The sequence below is a fragment of the Salmo trutta genome, chromosome 24 (assembly GCF_901001165.1).
Source record: "Salmo trutta chromosome 24, fSalTru1.1, whole genome shotgun sequence".
NCBI lineage: Eukaryota > Metazoa > Chordata > Actinopteri > Salmoniformes > Salmonidae > Salmo > Salmo trutta.
In genome coordinates, this window is record NC_042980.1 from 14,032,658 (window position 1) to 14,052,643 (window position 19,986).

At 41.3% G+C, this 19,986-nt stretch overlaps 1 protein-coding gene across 5 annotated transcripts in view; it reads right to left on the reverse strand.

Moving 5' to 3' along the window:
* Positions 1–15,837, reverse strand: part of LOC115160736 (low-density lipoprotein receptor-related protein 2) — a 62,381-nt gene extending 46,544 nt beyond the window's left edge. For all 5 annotated transcript variants that reach the window (XM_029711086.1, XM_029711084.1, XM_029711085.1 and 2 more), the window contains exons 1-9: positions 15,598–15,837; positions 6,749–6,865; positions 4,896–5,006; positions 4,650–4,763; positions 4,265–4,381; positions 3,504–3,647; positions 3,180–3,299; positions 2,928–3,056; positions 2,241–2,410 (exon numbers count right to left, since the gene is read on the reverse strand). In XM_029711086.1, coding sequence (XP_029566946.1) covers positions 2,241–2,410; positions 2,928–3,056; positions 3,180–3,299; positions 3,504–3,647; positions 4,265–4,381; positions 4,650–4,763; positions 4,896–5,006; positions 6,749–6,865; positions 15,598–15,706 — 1,131 coding nt within the window. In that variant the 5' untranslated portion in view covers positions 15,707–15,837. The remainder of the gene's footprint in view (positions 1–2,240; positions 2,411–2,927; positions 3,057–3,179; positions 3,300–3,503; positions 3,648–4,264; positions 4,382–4,649; positions 4,764–4,895; positions 5,007–6,748; positions 6,866–15,597) is intronic.
* Between the last annotated feature and the right edge of the window lie 4,149 nt (positions 15,838–19,986).

Below are 19,986 nucleotides of genomic sequence, written 5' to 3' on the forward strand. Positions count from 1 at the left end.
TCAACCGATCGCTGCCCGCACCCGCCCGCCCGTCTAGCATCACTACTCTGGACGGTTCTGACTTAGAATATGTGGACAACTACAAATACCTAGGTGTCTGGTTACACTGTAAACTCTCCTTCCAGACTCACATTAAGCATCTCCAATCTAAAATTAAATCTAGAATTGGCTTCCTATTTCGCAACAAAGCATCCTTCACTCATGCTGCCAAACATACCCTCGTAAAACTGACTATCCCACCGATCCTCAACTTCGGCGATGTCATTTACAAAATAGCCTCCAATACTCTACTCAGCAAATTGGATGTAGTCTATCACAGTGCCATCTGTTTTGTCCACAAAGCCACATATACTACCCACCACTGCGACCTGTATGCTCTCGTTGGCTGGCCCTCGCTTCATATTCGTCGCCAAACCCACTGGCTCCAGGTCATCTATAAATCTTTTCTAGGTAAAGCCCTGCCTTATCTCAGCTCACTGGTCACCATAGCAGCACCCACCCATAGCACGCGCTCCAGCAGGTATATTTCACTGGTCATCCCCAAAGCCAACTCCCCCTTTGGCCGCCTTTCTTTACAGTTCTCTGCTGCCAATGACTGGAACGAATTGCAAAAATCACTGAAGCTGGAGACTCATATCTCCCTCACTAACTTTAAGCATCAGCTGTCAGAGCAGCTTACCGATCATTGCACCTGTACACAGCCCATCTGTAAATAGCCCACCCAACTAACTCATCCCCATATTGTTATTCATTTTTTTGCTCATTTGCACCCCAGTATCTCTGCTTGCACGTTCATATTCTGCACATCTATCACTCTAGTGTTTAATTGCTAAATTGTAATTATTTCGCTACTATGGCCTATTTATTGCCTTACCTCCCTAATCTTACTACATTTGCACACACTGTATATAGACTTTTCTGTTGTGTTATTGACTGTACGTTTGTTTATCCCATGTGTAACTCTGTGTTGTTTGTGTAGCACTGCTTTGCTTTATCTTGGCCAGGTCGCAGTTGTAAATGGGAACTTGTTCTCAACCGGCCTACCTGGTTAAATAAAGGTTAAAGAAAATTAAAATATATTACTGCACTGTTGGAGCTAGAACCACAAGCATTTTGCTATAACATCTGGTAATTACATTTTTTTTATTTAACTAGGCAAGTCAGTTAAGAACAAATTCTTATTTACAATGAAGGCCTAGGAACTTTGGGTTAACTGCCTTGTTCAGGAGCAGAATAACAGATTTTTACCTTGTCAGCTCGGGGATTAGATCTAGCAACCTTTCGGTTACTGGGCCAACGCTTTAACCACTAGGCTACCTGCTGCCCCTAATCATGTGTATGTGACAAATTACATTTGATTTGATTGATTTGATTTTGTGCGGCAGGTAGCCTAGTGGTGAGTGGTGCCGGTCAGGTATTATTCTGAAACCTCTACCCTACCGATTCAAAGATGGCACCAGTTTCTCAGGCTTGGAGCCTTGGCACCTAGGAAAGGATAGTGCTCTTTACAGCTCTGGCTCGTTTGAAATGAGATCCAGACGTCTAAAAAACAGGATTTTCACCTGACCTGTTTAAAGAGAAACTGAAGATGTGGAAGTAGCCTGCTAGTTTAACCTCCCCAGTATGTTCACATGCCCTGTTTGTGGTCCCCCCCACTTTAAATCAGCTGTCATTCTGCCATGGAGGTAGCTGATCTACACAGATACCCCGCTCCTGGTACGTTCCTGCTTTTCAGCCTCATGGCTGGGGTTCAAACCATACAGTAAGCCAAGAGACCGAACAAAGCCCTTTGAGCTGGCCAAAGAATGCACATAACAGGGTGGACATGGAGATAAAAAATACTGCATGATCACTTTGAAAATAAGAAAGTTTGAAAAAAGTACACAGAGCTATGTAAACATTGTAAACAGACAGTATCCGTTTTTCTGATTAGATATTTTTCTACTTCCCCTTTATTATGACCCAGTCATTTTGAAGCCATCAGGTCTGCCATTTGTACAGTATTAACAGTGGTGGTATCTTAAGAGATCTGTCAAAGTATTCCCTCTCCTTTGAGGGGGGGCAGGTTCCTGTACAACTCAAGCATTTCCTCAAACAATGTCTTTCTATCTTGTGGACTGTAACTATGGTCTACTGTACAGGTAATTCTAGCGATGCACTGATTCCTTTAACAGGGCCAGAGGAAACCATTCATGATGGGGATTGGATCAAGTATTTGAGAATTCAAAGACCAGTATTACCTTGTTCTGAATAGTATCTGTCCAAAAGACTCTTTTGAGGTGGAAGTGGAAGTCCACCCCGACAACGACGCCTCTGTTCCGGGAATGGACCAGGGTGCGTGAGCTGTGCCCATGAATGTCACCAATCAGCAGGTCTCGGCCGTTGGAGAAGATCAGCGAGGGTACTCCAGCTACAGACAGTAGACAATATCAGACATTTTATCATCTCTGGTTAGAAACATTTATTTTTTGACTTTACCCAAATAATGAGTCATGATTTTACACAGAAGTAGAAGAGATAGTGAATAAAAAACGATACATTTTAGTCAGTCAGCTTTGATACCTGATTCAAATCTAAATCTATGGTAGAACCTTTTTTATTTTCATTTATTCCATTTAATGTCATTTTTAGGAACCCATATGGCCAAGATAATTTGATCTGTATTACTAACAAATAAAATATCTCCTTGCTGCTAGCCTCATGATCAAAGGCAGAGGGGTCTGTCTCTTGGTCAATAGTCATTCACTGGTCCACAGAAGCAAACGACTGGCTAAAACAACACTCGGTGCGCAACAATGCACCAGAAAGCAGAGCAGGCTGGCAGGGGCTGGCAGATAGGAGGCTGGGCTGAGGGGATGAAGGCTTTGGGCCTGGAGGAATGGGTTTGATATGTTGAAGTATATTGAAGCTCAACCATGGCCACTCACTTGAGATGTTAGCGCTGCAGTATCGGTGCTGCTCTAGGAAATAGCCCTCTCGACAGCTGCAGCGATGGGTTCCCATCCTGTCTTCACAGAGCTGATCGCAGACGCCCCACATTGTACAGTCATCAAAGTCTTCACCCAAGAATAAAATGATAAAAAACTGAATGAGTCAAAAGCACACATCCCATATTCTACCTCCAGTAGCCTGAGTTTCCAGTTCTTTCAATGTCAATGAGTGAATGTATCAGTATTCACCGATACAAGAGCGGCTGTTGTTATTGTTGACAATGTATCCAGGAGGACATGAGCAGGTTCCTCCCTCGGGGGACGCATGACAGCGATGCTCACAGCTCAGCGAGGCACACCTCCAGATACCTGACAACCACAGACAGACGCACATTACTCCCAATGTCACTTTTCAAAATAAAGGTTAGTGTGTGTGTGTGTGTGTGTGTGTGTGTGTGTGTGTGTGTGTGTGTGTGTGTGTGTGTGTGTGTGTGTGTGTGTGTGTGTGTGTGTGTGTGTGTGTGTGTGTGTGTGCATGCGTGTGTATGTTAAACTAGTTGTATTGTTACTGACTGCAGTTGCGTCCAGCAGTGGTGCTGGTCTCATCCTCTCCATCTGGACATTGGGCTGTCCCATCACACAGTTTGTCCATGGGGATACACAGGCTCGAGGACGGACAGGGCCATTCTCCAGGATAGCACTCACGTGGTATGGCATCTACAGAGAAAACAAAGTTATCTTCACTGCCTTTGACCACACCAGAGACAATAGAGAGCAAAAACAGGCGGGAACCACAGCACAGGAGTTGTACACATGCCACATTCGTGCTTTGCGAAAACAGCAACAGTGTGTGAGGTATGCACTGAAGACAGCAGACTTATCTTCATAGGAATTCACAGGCTGAACTCAAGGGCACTGTGACTCAAACTTCATTGTCTAGGAAAACACTGGAGGGGGGGGGGGGGTATCGAGAGGGTCACATTGGGGCTCGGAAGGTTCTGCTGCCCATCCTCTAAAAACACACTCTTCAGAGCAGTGTGGAGGAATTCTAAAGCTCTTTGGAGGGCTGAGCCATCTTGTGCCACAAAGAGGCATTTGAATACCACACTTCAAGGTGCACAAGCATAGCGCCTAGCCGATACCAACCATGGAGACCAGAGGTGAATCAGGTTCATACACAACAGCGTTTCTCACTCATTAAAGTGTGCTTCCACTGAACCTGCGTACTGTTTCCTTTTCATGGCTCTGTGTCCAATATTAGAAATGTGTCAAGAGAGATTTGACCAAAGGAACTAGCATGAGGAAGGGGAGGTGGAACTGTGTAGCATCCGTACCACAGCCTTTCTCATCTGCATTGTCTTCACAGTCGTCCTCTCCATCACAAAGCCAGACTTGGTGAATACAGCGACCACTGGGGCAAGTGAAGTAGCTCCCTCTGCAAGCGGGATAGGCTACATGGAGGGAGGGAGGGAGGGAGGGAGAGAGAGAGAGAGAGAGAGAGAGAGAGAGAGAGAGAGAGAGAGAGAGAGAGAGAGAGAGAGAGAGAGAGAGAGAGAGAGAGAGAGAGAGAGAGAGAGAGAGAGAGAGAGAGAGAGCACATAGGAAAGGTCAGATTAAGTCCAGGTTAGGGGGAGAATCTATCTGGGGAGTTAAGATAAGAGCTGCAGACTCAAGGTTTTCAGATAGCAGATATGGTGCAAGGAGGGTAGAGGTACGCACTGCAGTTCTGTTCGTCACTCCTGTCTCCACAGTCGTCGTCATGGTCGCAGACGTAGCGTTGAGGGACACACTCTCCGTTGCCACATTGGAACAGGCCACTGCTGCAGTGCTGTGCTGTATAAAGGAGACACAAAACCCCTTCAGCGACTGACTGTATGTATAAGTTCTTCATCTCAACCTTGCTGCTCAGGTAGAGGGTCTGGCTGAATGCGTGATCATGCGACACGGCCAGACGTAGACACTTACTGCAGTTGGACTCGTCTGACCCGTCACGGCAGTCCACGACCTGGTCACAGCGCTGAGTCTGGTTATAACAGGCACCGTTGGCACACCTCAGTTCTGTACACTCAGGGTAGTCTGAGAAGGAAATGAACATGCCAGAACAGGCCAATCATACTAGACTGACATAGAACAAACCCATCTGTGGAATGTTCAAGGAATATAAAGAATCAGCATCAATTCCCAAAACAAATTATTTGTTCAAAGAGGTGTATAACCCGTTCCCCTGTCAAACGTCAAATGTCTCTAGTAGTCTTAAACATGTTTCAAATGTCAAACGTCAAATGTTTTAAATGTCAGTAGTCTTAAACATTCCTATATAAAGTTCTCATGTACTCAAGCATTAATGAACTTCTTAGGGCTAGGCCCCTTTTTTCTCCATTTCCGCCTGAATGACGTGCCCAAAGTAAACTGCCTGTAGCTCAGGCCCTGAGGCCAGGATATGCATATAATTGGTACCTTTGGAAAGAAATCACTTTGAAGTTTGTAGAAATGTTAAAATAATGGAGGAGAATATAACACAATAGATATGGTAGGAGAAAATCCTATTGTAAAATAGCTCCCTTGATGCAATTCCTATGGCTTCCACAGGGTGTCAGCAGTCTATGTTCAAGGTTTCAGGCTTGTAACTTCAAAAACGAATAAGAAATAACAGTTTTTGTAAGAGGACACAGTCTTGGAAATCTGTGTTTTTCCGCGCCATGAGGAAGTTGCGCACCTGCTAAAATCAGTTTCCTATTGAACATACTTCTTTCTGTAAGAAATATTATAGTTTGATTACATTTTAGGGTGTCTGAGGAGTAAATAGAAACGTATTTTGACTTGTTGAAACAAAGTTTAAGGGTAGATTTTCGGATTCCTTTCTCTGCAAATTGAACGAGTGGATTACTCAAATCGATGGCGCCAACTAAACAGACATTTTGGGATATAAAAAAGGATTTTATCTAACAAAACAACACTACACGTTATAGCTGGGACTCTTTGGATGACAAATCAAAGGAAGATTTTCAAAAAGTAAGTGAATATTTAATCTTTATATGTGAATGTATGAAACCTGTGCCGGTGGAAAAATATTTTGATATGCGGCGCCGTCCTCAAACAATCGCATGGCATGTTTTCGCTGTAATAGCTACTGTAAATTGGACAGTGCAGTTAGATTAACAAGAATTTAAGCTTTCAGACGATATAAGACATATGTACCTAAATGTTTAAAATCCATAATAACTATTAGAATTTATTTGAATTACGCGCCCTCCAGTTTCACCGGAAGTTGTCCCGCCAGCGGGACACCGATCCTTAAGAAGTTTTACACCCTTGCAATTAGCCAAATGTAACAGTCCGCTGCTAGCAGATCATTATCTTAGCAGCTCTAACCCCCTTTTAATCTCATTAACAGTAGAAGGGCCCACCCCAATTGAACTACCTGGTTACATGTGAAATATACCCTTGGCTGCTCCCCCATGAAGTCATGGTGGCAATTTACCTCTGAAATATAAAGCTTTGTACGGAATTATGTATAAGAAAAAATGCTAAAAGCTAATGGGAGGATAAAAACACTTACGGTACGTTTTCTATTTACACCACAAACAGCCTTGGCATTTTTTCTGACCAAAGTGTGAGTCTAACATGTCTGCACAATAATGGAATAGCAGCTGACTTCAGCTTGACTAATCCACCAAGGAATCTGCAATCAACCTCTGACAACAAGAAGCATATTGTGGCCATTCTGTCAGTCAGCGAGCCTATTCATTTTACAAATTGATTAAAATGCCAGAGGAGCCTGAGGCAAGAAGGTAAGTAAGCCACACTGGAGGACTTACGGCAGTCTGTCTCATCAGCCCCGTCGGAGCAGTCGGTCAGCCGGTCACACCTGTACTCCCCTGGGATGCAGGCCCCATTGGTGCAGCTGAACTGTTCACTGGAGCATCTCCTACCAGCTGCAGAGAGATTGAGGAGCAACTTAACCACAAGTGCAACAGTTCTCTACATCTTAATTGCCTTTGTCATAGAGTCCTGTGTTTACATTCGTGACATCTGTCACATTGGTGAAAATTCTAAATGAAATATTTTGTACACTGTATGGTCTACTCAGTAATTGTGTATTGACTCCCTCTATTGTAAAGTCACTCGAACACTGGAAATGACTCTCATCACGTTACATGGGCTAAGGAGACACACAGCACATCCCATTTTAGTTTCCATACTCTCAGCAACAACAGTCAATATGTACAGTCAGGTCCATAAATATTTGGGCATTGACTAAGTTATTATTATTAAAGCTGTCTACCACAGCATATTGGAGTTGAAATTAAATAATGAATATGAGCTGAAAGCACAGAATTTCAGGGGATTTACATCCAAATTGGGTGAACAGTGTAGGAATTACAGCGCTTTTAATATGTCCCTTTTTAAGGGACCAAAAGAAATTGGACAATTGGCTGCTCAGCTGTTTCATGGCCAGGCGTGTGTTATTCCCTCATTAGTTCATTTACAAGTAAACAGATAAAAGGTCTAGAGTTCATTTCAAGTGTGGCATTTGGAATCTGTTGCTGTTAACCCTCAATATGAAGTCCAAAGAGCTGTCACTGCCAGTGAAGCAAGCCATCATTAGGCTGAAAAATCTAAACAAACCCATCAGAGAGATAGCAAAAACATTAGGTGTGGCCAAATCAACTATTTGGTACATTCTTAAAAAGAAAGAACGCACTGGTGAGCTCAGGAACACCAAAAGGCCACGAAGACCACGGAAAACAACTGTGGTGGATGACAGAATAATTATTTCCTTGGTGAAGAACAACCCCTTCACAACAGTTGGCCAGATCAAGAACACCTTCCAGGAGGTAGGCGTATCTGTGTCAAAGTCAACAATCAAATGAAGACTTCACCAGAGTAAATACAAAGGGTTTACCACAAGATGTAAACCATTGCTAAGCCTCGAAAACAGGAAGACCAGGTTAGAGTTTCCCATAAAACATCTAAAAAAGCCTGTACAGTTCTGGAACATGGACAGATGAGGACAGATGAGACAAAGATCAACTTGTACCAGAATGATGGGTAGAGAAGTATATGGAGAAGGGAAGGAACAGCTCATGATCCGAAGCATACAACTTAATCTGTGAAGCATGGTGGAGGTAGTGTTATGGCGTGGGCATGTATGGCTGCCACTGAAACTGGTTCCCTTGTATTTATTGATGATGTGACTGCTGACAAAAACAGCAGGATGAATTCTGAAGTGTTAAGGGCTATATTATCTGCTCAGATTCAGCCAAATGCTTCAAAACTCGCTTCACAATGCAGATGGACAATGACCCGAAGCATACTACGAAAGCAACCCAATACTTTTTTATTAAGGCAAAGAAGAGATTTTTATGCAATGGCCAAGTCAATCACCTGACCTGAATCCAATTGAGCATGCATTTCACTTGCTGAAGGCAAAACGCCCAAAGAACAAGCAGGAACTGAAGACAGCTGCAGGAAAGGCCTGGCAGAGCATCACCAGGAAAGAAACCCAGCATCTGGTGATGACTATGGGTTCCAGACTTCAGGCAGTCATTGACTGCAAAGGATTTGCAACCAAGTATTAAAACTCCTAATTTAATTTATGATTATGTTAGTTTGTCCAATTACTTTTGATCCTGTAAAATTAGAGGGCTATGGAATTCCTACACGGTTTGTACAATCATTTTGACAAAACCCTTAAATTAAAGATGAAAGTCTACACTTCAAGCACATCTTGATTGTTTTCCATTAAAATCCATTGTGGTGGAGTACAGAGCCAAAATGATGCAAATTGTGTTCAAATACTTATTAACCTGAAGGTCTAAGTAAGACAATGCCAGGTGATTCTTACACAAGATAAGAAGAAGCAATGCTTTAACAGCCAAACGTGAGTACATTTGATAAATCCTGATGAAATGAAGAAGGTAATAAAGCAGCGCAGTCCAAATGAGAGGTTACACAAGGCAGTCGGCTTCATCAGAGTTGTCTACATAATTTCACGTTCCCATCACAATGCCAGTCCTGTGGGACGCATCGGCCAGTCCCATACCGGAACTGCCCCGTCTCACAACCTTCATACAGGAGACATTATTACTACTAAAGTTCTCTTCATTCCATATTTTGGACCAAACTTTTTTGTAATACCTTCAGTCCCCAGGTGCATAACTCTCCATTCTCTTAATCAGTTGATCATGATCATGTGTATTTTTTAATTAGGTAAGAAATGTGAAATCATTTCCGCTCTTATTTTCCCTCTCTACTATTTCTCATGAATAATTGGAACTCTTTGCGTCTCTTTTCAAAACATCTAAACAGTGTTAAGTGTGTTTGGGAATGTCTCTTATTGATGAAGCATGCTGGTAACAGCATCGAGATGGCCTGGAGATGAGCGTGCCAGCCATCCTCCAGACAGTTATACAACCCTCAGCACACTCATCCCAAGCCTCCTTTTGATGTTCTCACTGAGTGGCATCTGAGGAGATAAGGTACCACCACTCTACCTTCCCTGACGTTTTCCAGGAGATATCGACTGAGGCAGCATAGTTCAGTGGCAGAGCGTTCTGTCAGACCGATCTGAATTGGAATGTGCAATTCTGATTGTTTCTCTCTGACATGATTTAAGGCAAATGCTGTTCCCTGTCAGAAATGTAATTGGAATAAATAGTGGTACCAGGTGGTACCGCAACCCTTAAACCCAAATTCTTTGCTGAGAGAGATGCAAGGTGGTGATTGGTGGTCTACGGTGTCTTTTCGACTACCTTTAAACACACTCCCTGGTTGGTCAAATATGTGCTGAAGAGAAAGGTTTTACACCTCAGTTGCAAAACAAACTGAAGACATGGAAATAGAAACAAACAACACTGTGAGAAATAAAATCAGTAATACAAATGCAATGACATTGATTTCTAATCTTTGAATCTAACATTCCCACCTCACTAATCAAATGACACACAAAATACTTAATTTAAAAAAAAACATTACATTTCCAAATTTGGACAATAAAATATTTTTTCAATGATTCATGAAAATGTTTCACATAATATAAATGTGTCAATGGGGATATCCATTGATCATTGTGTAATACAAAATGTATTAATACATGTATTGTGAGTTCTACAACATAGGTGAAATTGCCACAGGGGATGGGGGGATATATACCCCCCAATATACAGAACAGGTCGATTCGTCCCCCACAATAATTGATTTAAAATCATACAAAAAACTAAAATATGTTTTGGTTGGGGGCCCCCAGGAGGTCACACCTTTACTGTGTTTTCAAAATACCCCTCGATATACCCCTCAAGAGAGGCATAATAAGTAATGTCAAACTGTGTAGGTTGGAGGAAATGTGTTTTAAAATGCTAAATAAAATTAACCCCCCTGTTTACTGTTTGTCCCCCCCCCAATATCTACACCACAATTTCGTCCTTGTCCTAGAAGCAAATATGCCTGTAATCAGGTATTTTCATAGCACCAACTAGCTGTACCATCACCAATCAGCATGTGCACTGGGTTTCTATTAGCACAACCTTTCATGTAGTGCTTCTCTCCCACCACAGCTATCAGCAAATTACTTCAAATTCCAAAGGCATATGAGCACGTTACATGATAAGGACATGCAAAAGAAGAAGACACTGGTCAATTGCAGACAAAAATAAACCAACATGTTTAATATACCTACCGGACAATTTTGCAACGGAATAAGAATTTTCAATCCCACCACACCATCATGCTAAACATATGGAACTCACTCTACTGAGCATTAGTACGATGTCGTCTTTTGATCTTGTGCTGATAAGTTGAAATCTTTCAGGAAACTCCTGCCCACGTACCCTCTGTCTTTTTCTTCTTCTCATTTAAAATAAAGATAAACTGGCAAAGCATCGGCTGATGATATGAATCCTTGGTAGGACATTGACACCAGGAGCTATTCAAGGCCAAAGTGGTATCGTTGGACACATATTATGATCCCGCCTACTTATTATAGAACAAGTCTGGCAAAGCATTAACCTCTGACAGGTGGAAAAAGAACACTTACAATACGACCACTACTGAACCAAATGCCAAAAGCCAAAGGAAATGCTCCTTCCTTTTCAAACAGTCATAATAAATTGTAATGAATTGACTTGAAAAATCTCAGCCCATTCAGTTGGCACATTTTGTGTAAGCAGACAGTTTATTATAGACGAGTCAGTAGTTAATCATCTCTTTTATGTAATGGGCACTTCAAAGATGGATCACTTCCACTTGAGTTGTGGGGTCATGGCTGTGCTACTGCACTAAAAGCCTTGTGAGGGGCTTCTCATATCATGAGGTCTTGTCTCAGAATAATTAGCCGACAACACCAAACGTCTTTTAAACTACGCCAGCCAAATGGGCTTCATATTTAACTCCTTCAGCAGCCAATTGGGAAGCAAGCCTTTTTCCTGCTCAGTTTACTAATGATAAAATTGCTCCCCCATTAGCTCAAAGGGTGCCTTTGTTGCGAGGCAATGATCCCGAAGGTTTCAGCATCATCTGTAACATGGCAGGTAAGACAAACGGTGCATACAGTATCGGAGCACCACAGTGACACCACTGAAAGACATTTGGGTTTATCTCTGTACCCCTGAACATGCACCCTGCCATTACAATCATTATACTCCGAATATGTAACATTTTTCAATATACGGTAGATATCAGAAGAAAACCATGGGTGTATTGACAACTCCAAGGATAATACTGAAAATAGTGATTAATTTTGTCTAAAATTTCATAAAACCATTATCACTCGTTGCTTGACCCAGAAGTAGGATTGCATGTGTCAATGTCCACCAGCTAATCAACAAAACAAAACAAACATTTTAAAGAGCGAAAATATAATATATAACAGGCATCACTGGACTTCAAGTTCAGAGGAAGGACACTCCTAAAAGAGGAAGGACACTCCTAAAAGAGGAAGGACACTCCTAAGACTTCCGAGCAACAATGGGGATGAGCATAATCCCTTGTATGCTATACATTAGGTTAACAGCTTTCAACAACCTTTGCCAAAAGGAAACCAATCTTCCCAAGTCCTTCAAATGAAGGCAGTGTTTCCTGCCAGTATCAGTTCTGGGAAAGGTGACTGGCAGACTAAAGTGGACTTTTCAATGATTGTGAGTTGCTCTTACATTCAGCCATAGTCTTTTTTTTAAGTCATCGGAGTAACTACAGTTATCCTTCAGGAAAAAATTGATAAATTGATTTTTAAAAGCCAAAATGTACTAACAATGGTCAAAATAGAGACTATTAAGAGAAAGTTAAGAGAAAAGTGGCCAATATGATGCAAATATGCTATTAGGAATCTGTTGTCTAAGGTTTTGGTACTTTTTTGTTAGTGTCTTTGTTTTGACTGTTTTGTTTAGTTTGTTGTTTTCTTTTTGTTAATCTCTCTGACCATGTCTTTTCTAATTAGCCATCTTAAACCCACAGCAGGCGAGAACCCCACACCATCCACAGTGAAAAATAGCCCTACTACTGCCAAACAAAGAGGAGCAGCAGAGGAATTTTCATTAGAACGATGCCTCCCAATGCCTCAGACCCCACTGTGAAATCACAATGGAACAATGGAAGAGCCAGCAGGGGCTGAAACCTCATAACTGGAAATGTCAACACGCCAAAGGGACTATGGAGATGGATAGCAGAATACAGAATACAGTATAGCTTCCTACAACCCCCCCCCAATTTTTATTTTTTTTCCCTTCTCCAAAACATCTCTTTCCAATCATGTCGGGTCTCTGAAAGAGGTGTAGCCTCTTTCATCACTACCGCCTTGTTTTGGTACGTCCCCTCGCACTTTCTGAATGTGTGTCGAGAAAACGGCTGGCAGCGTGGAGCGCTGGAGCCGTCCATCCTGTCAGAGCGAAGTGCTGCTGCTCCATTTCATATGGAAATCAATGCAATAGAATGCAGTCAACTGCTGAACAACTGACTTTGGCTGTTACTGCCTCACACAAAACAGAGAAAAGCCCAAGGGAGTTTGGCAGTGGCATAGGTCCAAATGGAGGCGAGAAATAGTGTGTGAGGAATGAAGCTGTACTTCGTTGATTTTTTTTTTTTTATGTGTAAAGCTACATTTTACTAGAAATATATTGGAAGCAGCAGAAATTGAGACGTTACACTGCATTACTGCGGGAGGTCAAATGTTTGGGTTCACTGTCTCTGACAGACTGTCACTCAACACAACATGAGCATTGAGTTAGCCTAAACATTGCACCCTATGCATCACATAATAGTCTGGGACCTGGGTTGACAGCGCTGTATAATGAGAAAGGATTAGTCTTTCATTTAAGCCAACTGTGCTAACTTCTGTTCCCAACTTCTGTTCACTAATAGAGCGTTACCGTTGTCCAAGGATTTAGGCCTAAACCGGAAAAGGGCACAGCATGTGTAAGGTTTAGTATGCACATGCTGGCCAGGTTTTTTTGCACCATGTGAAATTTCAACATCAACCCACAAGTGTTTTTTGTTGTGACATGCTGTAACACAAATAAACTAAAAATAGGTTAAACAGAATTATTGAGAGAAACAAGCTGAAAACACCTATTTGAGATAGTAGGGGAAATGTTAATAAGACAAGCCCAACTCCCATTGTACTATACAACATGTGTAACACTGACACAGAACATCTTGTTGATCCTGGTTTACTTTGTATCCATTTTTTTTCTAAACCAATCACTCATATTTCTCATAAGACCCTGAATGACCAAGGCTGTTCGTGGCAAATGATTGAGGTTTGAAAGACACTGAAAGACACCCAATATTCATACAATTAACCAGCAAAAACATGTTTTCAACAGCCACAATCTGCACGCTAGCAAAAGATGGTCAACTAGCCATGACAGAGGTTATTCAACCACCAAGTCCAGTTCCTTTGTTACCCATTACTGTAACATTAAATCGCCCTGCAAGTGTGTCACATTATCCATTATGCCGACACACACATTTTACAACACTTTCAAAGCCTCTTGATAATGAGCAACAAAAGATTGTCTGTCACACATTAAAAGATCATCAAGCTGACCCAACAGCAATTAGGCTCAATGGATTAGAGAAAGTAACCTGTCCTCCTGCACCAAAGCCCTTTTAGTAATTTCCTCTCAAACATGCTGAATGAATCTGGAATAAATCAACCATTCCTGCCTCACATTTCTAAGGAGCTCAACAGGTGCCATGATGCAAACTGCAAAAGATGCAGGAAGTGCATGATGCTCTGTTGCTAGCCATGGAAATGCACATTTGGCATCGATTGAAATAGATGACTTTGATTACCTGTTGACTTGAATGCTTTTTTAAACCTATGAGGAGACAAATCGTTGGTACATCATTGTTCATTTGTAAGGGACAAACCTGCTAATTATTAACTTGACAATGCTGACAAAGCCCTGATTTGATTCAATATTATAATTAATTCTGACCAAGACAGCTCAGATCCTCAGCTTGCACATATTGTGTACTACAAAATGCCACTGGATCATGTAAATTGCTACATTTGATGAAAATATTTGTGGCTTTTTTCATGTATTTTGTATTACTTCATTATTTTGTATTGTCTTGGAATGTAGACTATATAGGCCTAACTCAACACAGCTGGTAAAAATGAAGAAGAAACATAGTCTATTAAACCTGGGATGTCTACATGTGAGGTTGCAAGAGCATTCCCCTTGTTGTTTACATGACCTCTTTTGCCCGTTGTTCGTTAGGTAGAAATGGTCGCTTTCATGCAGCAGCAGCTGCAGCGTAATTAGTTGCTTGATTCACACTAAGGAGCTTACATACTCAGGGTTGAGCAAAAAGAAAGCAGATTACAATTTCAGCAGTAGGCCTAGGGTATAACTAGGCCTACAAGAAAAACACAAGAGTATTTCAGATCTATCAAGTCGGATATATGACTCGTTTCTACAAAATTTGAAAGAAAATGGGCTCTTAAATTACAGCTATGTCATTAGTTATCATTTTTATGGGTTGCGCACTAGGCAAGCTGTTGAGTTCTTCTTAGTATTTGTACCAGTAGCTATAGTCCACACAGACTGTCTGCAAATCACATGCCCGCGTCTGTTACCTAGCAACGGCAAAGCTCAGGCAAAAGTTATCCAAGAACTTCAAATCTGTCTGAGGGAGGCTTTTTACGCAATACAAGCTTTAATAATGCTTTAGAGTAAAATAGTTTTGTTCAATAATTTAAATATTGTAAACTATATTAATAAATTCTGTATTTATTTGTTTCCCCACAAAAATATTTGTAGGGCTGGGAAAATAACTGACCAAGGAGTTTGTAGATTTGCCACAATCTGATTTTGTTTTAAAGAAATTGCACATCAATTTATTATAGGCCTACAAAGTGCCCAACATTTCCAACAGGCCACGCATTGCACACACATGGCTAACTTACATGGCTTGTTGTTCTGATAGATAGGCAAACAATCGAATATGGCTGTCAACAAGATTATTGTTTGCCTATCAACATTTTAGTTAAATTATGTCCTCAAAAAACATTCCCAATAACTACAAATCAGCCACACTACCGCATAGATGTTATTGTCTAGGCAACAAGTGGTTGACATTTCCTTTTCGAAGGCAAATATACAGAAACATCTCATAGCAGGTTCACAGTAAAGGCTGTGTTTAAATGAGTTTAGAAGACTCTTACCTTGTGAATGACACCGGAAAGTACACAAAATCAATATAATAAGAAGTTTTGCAAGCACTGCTCTCCACATTCTGATGCTGGGTCCCGGCTGTTCCGTCCAGCTCCTCATGAAGCAGGGCAGATGGAGGTGCTCTAGGGACTGGGATGCTGCTGCTTGCCTCTCTTTCTTGTCCCGCTAGTTGACAGAAAGGGGCGTACACAACGCCAGATACCGTCACTCCCCCGACCCCTGCCCTCCAGATAAATCCCTTATTAAACCGGGCGCCCTGGAATCTGCATCATTTCACTAACCGGACTGTCTCATCAGCGCGTGATTTCACATTGCGTTGTCCATCAGACAGCTGATAGGTATTGTCAACATTAGTAAAATAGTAAAGCAGCATTGTGTTGTTTCGTTGTCTAACCAATTACTCTCGAAGTAAATCAAATTAATATAGATTAGCCCAAAAATAGCCTATTCACAAATAATTCCCAGCGGCATTCTATTTTTATTTTTTATTTAAGGATTAAGACCTAGGTCCTAAATATGTATTTATTTACTGTTTATTTACTTTTTAATTTAAGTACAACTCACAACTGTTGATCCTCTTTTACTAGGCTATTGTAGCTTATAGGTTTTATCCACATATGATATTTCACACCCGGTGAATGATGTCAAAAGTTAATTTAAAAAATAATTTGTCATAAGAGTAAAATAGATTAATCAATTATAGGCTACATTGTTGCCACATTTGCTAGGAGGCCGCATGTGTTATTCTTTGTTCTGACCGAAGGGGACTCAAAGTTATTCAGCTTAAGGGTGACTGGTGTGTTGGTACGGGGTCAAGGCTCAGTTACATGAGCGGCAGGATAAACATTCAATGCCAGGATCATAATAAATGGCAAAAATCTGTCAAATGATAAGACATCGATTAATCAATAATTAATAGGCCTGTAAATTGGTTCACTATTTAATCTTGTGCATTATAACCAATTAATCACATAGGCCTATTTCATGTCTAAAAGCAAGGTTTCACACAATAATTCCATTGAATATCCCCAAATTGTTTGTACTGAAATAAGTAGCCTACCGGTCCTTCCAGCCTTGCTCTTTCCCCCTTTTCCTGTGCATACAAATCCGGTTTTGATGTGCTGCTTAGCATGCATAGTCAGGCCTTATAGGCTACATAGATGTTATTTATTGTTTTTGTCTGCTCCTAAATAATTGTCTATTTATATACATTGGGTTTAAATATTGGTATTTTGGAAATCCCGAAGGCTTGGGTCTTGGTCTCTGGAAGTGTGTTTAGGGGCCACTTTTGATGGGCCTCACGTTTCCATATGTGTTGCATGCAAACCCACTGTGCAGGCATTTATAAGAGGCGCAGCCCCATCATGCGGTGAAGAAGAGGAAATTCCACCTGCTGCGCGCCGCCTACAATTCCACCTACAACATTTCCGAATTCCAATAATGTAAAGAAACATTAGTTTTCAATAACTCTCGTGTGTTTATCTTAAAGGTAAACTCAGCGATATGACGTAGATGTAGAAAGTAAACAGATAGTGGGTCAATTTCCGCAACAACTAAGAGCGTTGAAGCGTGAGGCTTAACTGAAGCGGAGGCTCAACTGCTCCGCTGATTTGGTCCTCTGGCTACCACACTGTAGCAGCATGAAGCGAACCCAAGCAAATGCGCAGATAGTGTGTGTGACAGTGTGAGAGCGAAGTCTTGTATCTTGCTCATATCAATGTCTGCGGCACTGCTCGTGGCAACATACTTACGCTTGCTGAGCCTGAATGGCGTTTTCACATATGCAATTTGGTACCCTGGTTTGATTTCCTGAAGCGTTTGTGAGAATTCTACAGAATACGTTTTGCTTTCACAAGACCCATGATTCCCCTGGGAGTAGCAATACCCATATTCTACACTCTAAAAAGTAGGGGTTCAACAAGGGTTCTTCTAAGACCCTCAAAGTTCTTTGAAGAAACTTAGGGTTCTTTGCACTGAAAATGGCCCGCAAAATGTTCTTCCAATAACCCCATAGGAGGTGTGGTCCATTGAGGAACCTACTTAGTTGGTGGGGGTTCTTGCAGGAATCTAACTGCCCAACTGAAATATTTTGATTTGAAAGGACAGCAGGTGCAGGCACTTAACTGAAAAATGTAAAGATCTTCTCAATTTAAGGTAAGCTTTGTCCCTTGTATGATCTACATTTATAGTGTTTTATGATGATACCATTTATCTTTTCATATTTGTGCAAATCCTAAAACAGAAAATGGACACAATTCAATGGATTTCAATCGACAAAGAGGTAAGAATATGTAGGCTATAAGAGTATGTTGAAGGCTAGCTGTATTGGGTGCAGATGACTGAACTGCTCACTTTTGCGTCTGTGTCTGCAGGTATACAGATGAGGAGGCATACAAAGGTATGTGAATTGGTATTGGTATGTTATGAAGATCACATTTACCATCGTCCTCCCTTTATCTTCATTGAATATCCCAGAGGCCTCTACATTATGACCAAGGTATGTGTATGAAAACCATTATCAAATATATTTTTTCATTCACATTCACCACAACAACCAAGGTATGAATTCTGTCGTGTGCATGTTTTGTTAATCATCTGTATAATTACTATTTTTGGGATTCACAGACTTAACCCTCCCTACACCTCTGAATATAACAGGAAACCTGTTCGATCACCATGCACTACAAAATCATTCTGGCTATGGATACGGAGAACATCAACACATTAACATCAACACGCCAGAGGATATACCCATTGGACTTGGGGTTCTGCCGGGAGTTTACATCATATTTGGATTTTTTTTATTCTGCTTTGCCACCAAAATCGTAACAAACACTGAGAACTAAAATATTGTGTTATTGTTGTTATTCTTATGCATATTAATAATAGGGCAGGGGGTGGGGGGTAGTTCCAAAATTGACCCCAAAAGGTTCTTCGAGGAGCCATTAAAATAACTATTTTATGGGGTTCTTCAAAGACCTTATAGGGGTTCCCCCGTAGTTTCAATTTGAAGAACCCCTAAAGGATACTCCAGAAATCTTTTATTTTAGATTGTACATGACATTAGCTAGCTAGCTTGTTTACAACAGGCAAAAAAGTTCCAGGTGACTTGTGCTGACAGGTCACAATACCTGGTACTCTGGTGAGTCTGGTCGTTTGCATTTCACACATGCTTTATTGCACAGATCATAAGAGGATATGTGAAAGCCCCTCTGAATCTACTTATAAAGTGGAACTGACAGCGTTTTAACTACTTTGCAGATATGAAACAAACAGACAATCATAATAAACTCAGCAAAAAAGAAACGTCCTCTCACTGTCAACTGCTTTTATTTCCAGCAAACTTAACATGTGTAAATATTTCTATGAACATAACAAGATTCAACAACTGAGACATAAACTGAACAAGTTCCACAGACATGTGACTAACAGAAATTGAATAATGTGTCCCTGAACAAAGGGGGGGTCAAAATCAAAAGTAACAGTATCTGGTGTGGCCACCAGCTGCATTAAGTACTGCAGTGAATTTTCTCCTCATGGACTGCACCAGATTTGCCAGTTCTGACTGTGAGATGTTACCCCACTCTTCCACCAAGGCACCTGCAAGTTCCCGGACATTTCTGGGGAGAATGGCCCTAGCCCTCACCCTCCGATCCAACAGGTCCCAGACATGCTCAATGGGATTGAGATCCGGGCTCTTCGCTGGCCATGGCAGAACACTGACATTCCTGTCTTGCAGGAAATCACGCACAGAACGAGCAGTATGGCTGGTGGCATTGTCATGCTGGAGGGTCATGTCAGGATGAACCTGCAGGAAGGGTACCACATGAGGGAGGAGGATGTCTTCCTTGTAATGCACAGCGTTGAGATTGCCTGCAATGACAACAAGCTCAGTCTGATGATGCTGTGACACACCGCCCCAGACCATGACAGACCCTCCACCTCCAAATCGGAAAGGGAAACAGTGTTTTAACAGCATGGGAAACAGATTTAATGAGCCATTCGCAGTTTCACTGTACCGGCCATGTGTACTTAGACTTGCATGGCTTAATCTTTGAGACTAGCATATGCTACTGACAGGATCAACCACCCTTTACAATGAAGACCTGTGAAGTTATTTGGATTTTTACAAATTATCTTTGAAAGACAGGGTCCTGAAAAAGGTCTGTTTCTTTTTTTGCTGAGTATATCAGTCAAAAGTATCACATTTCCAGTTTATGCTTCAAAATAACAGGTTTTAAAAATTGGTTCTATTTTACTCAAAATTCCAAGGCATACAGTAACGCATTGTTGGAGAATAAATGGATGCAGTTCAATGCATGACTAATATAATTCACCAATACATTTCTTGGTAGTCCCAAAAATATTGCTATCAGGTT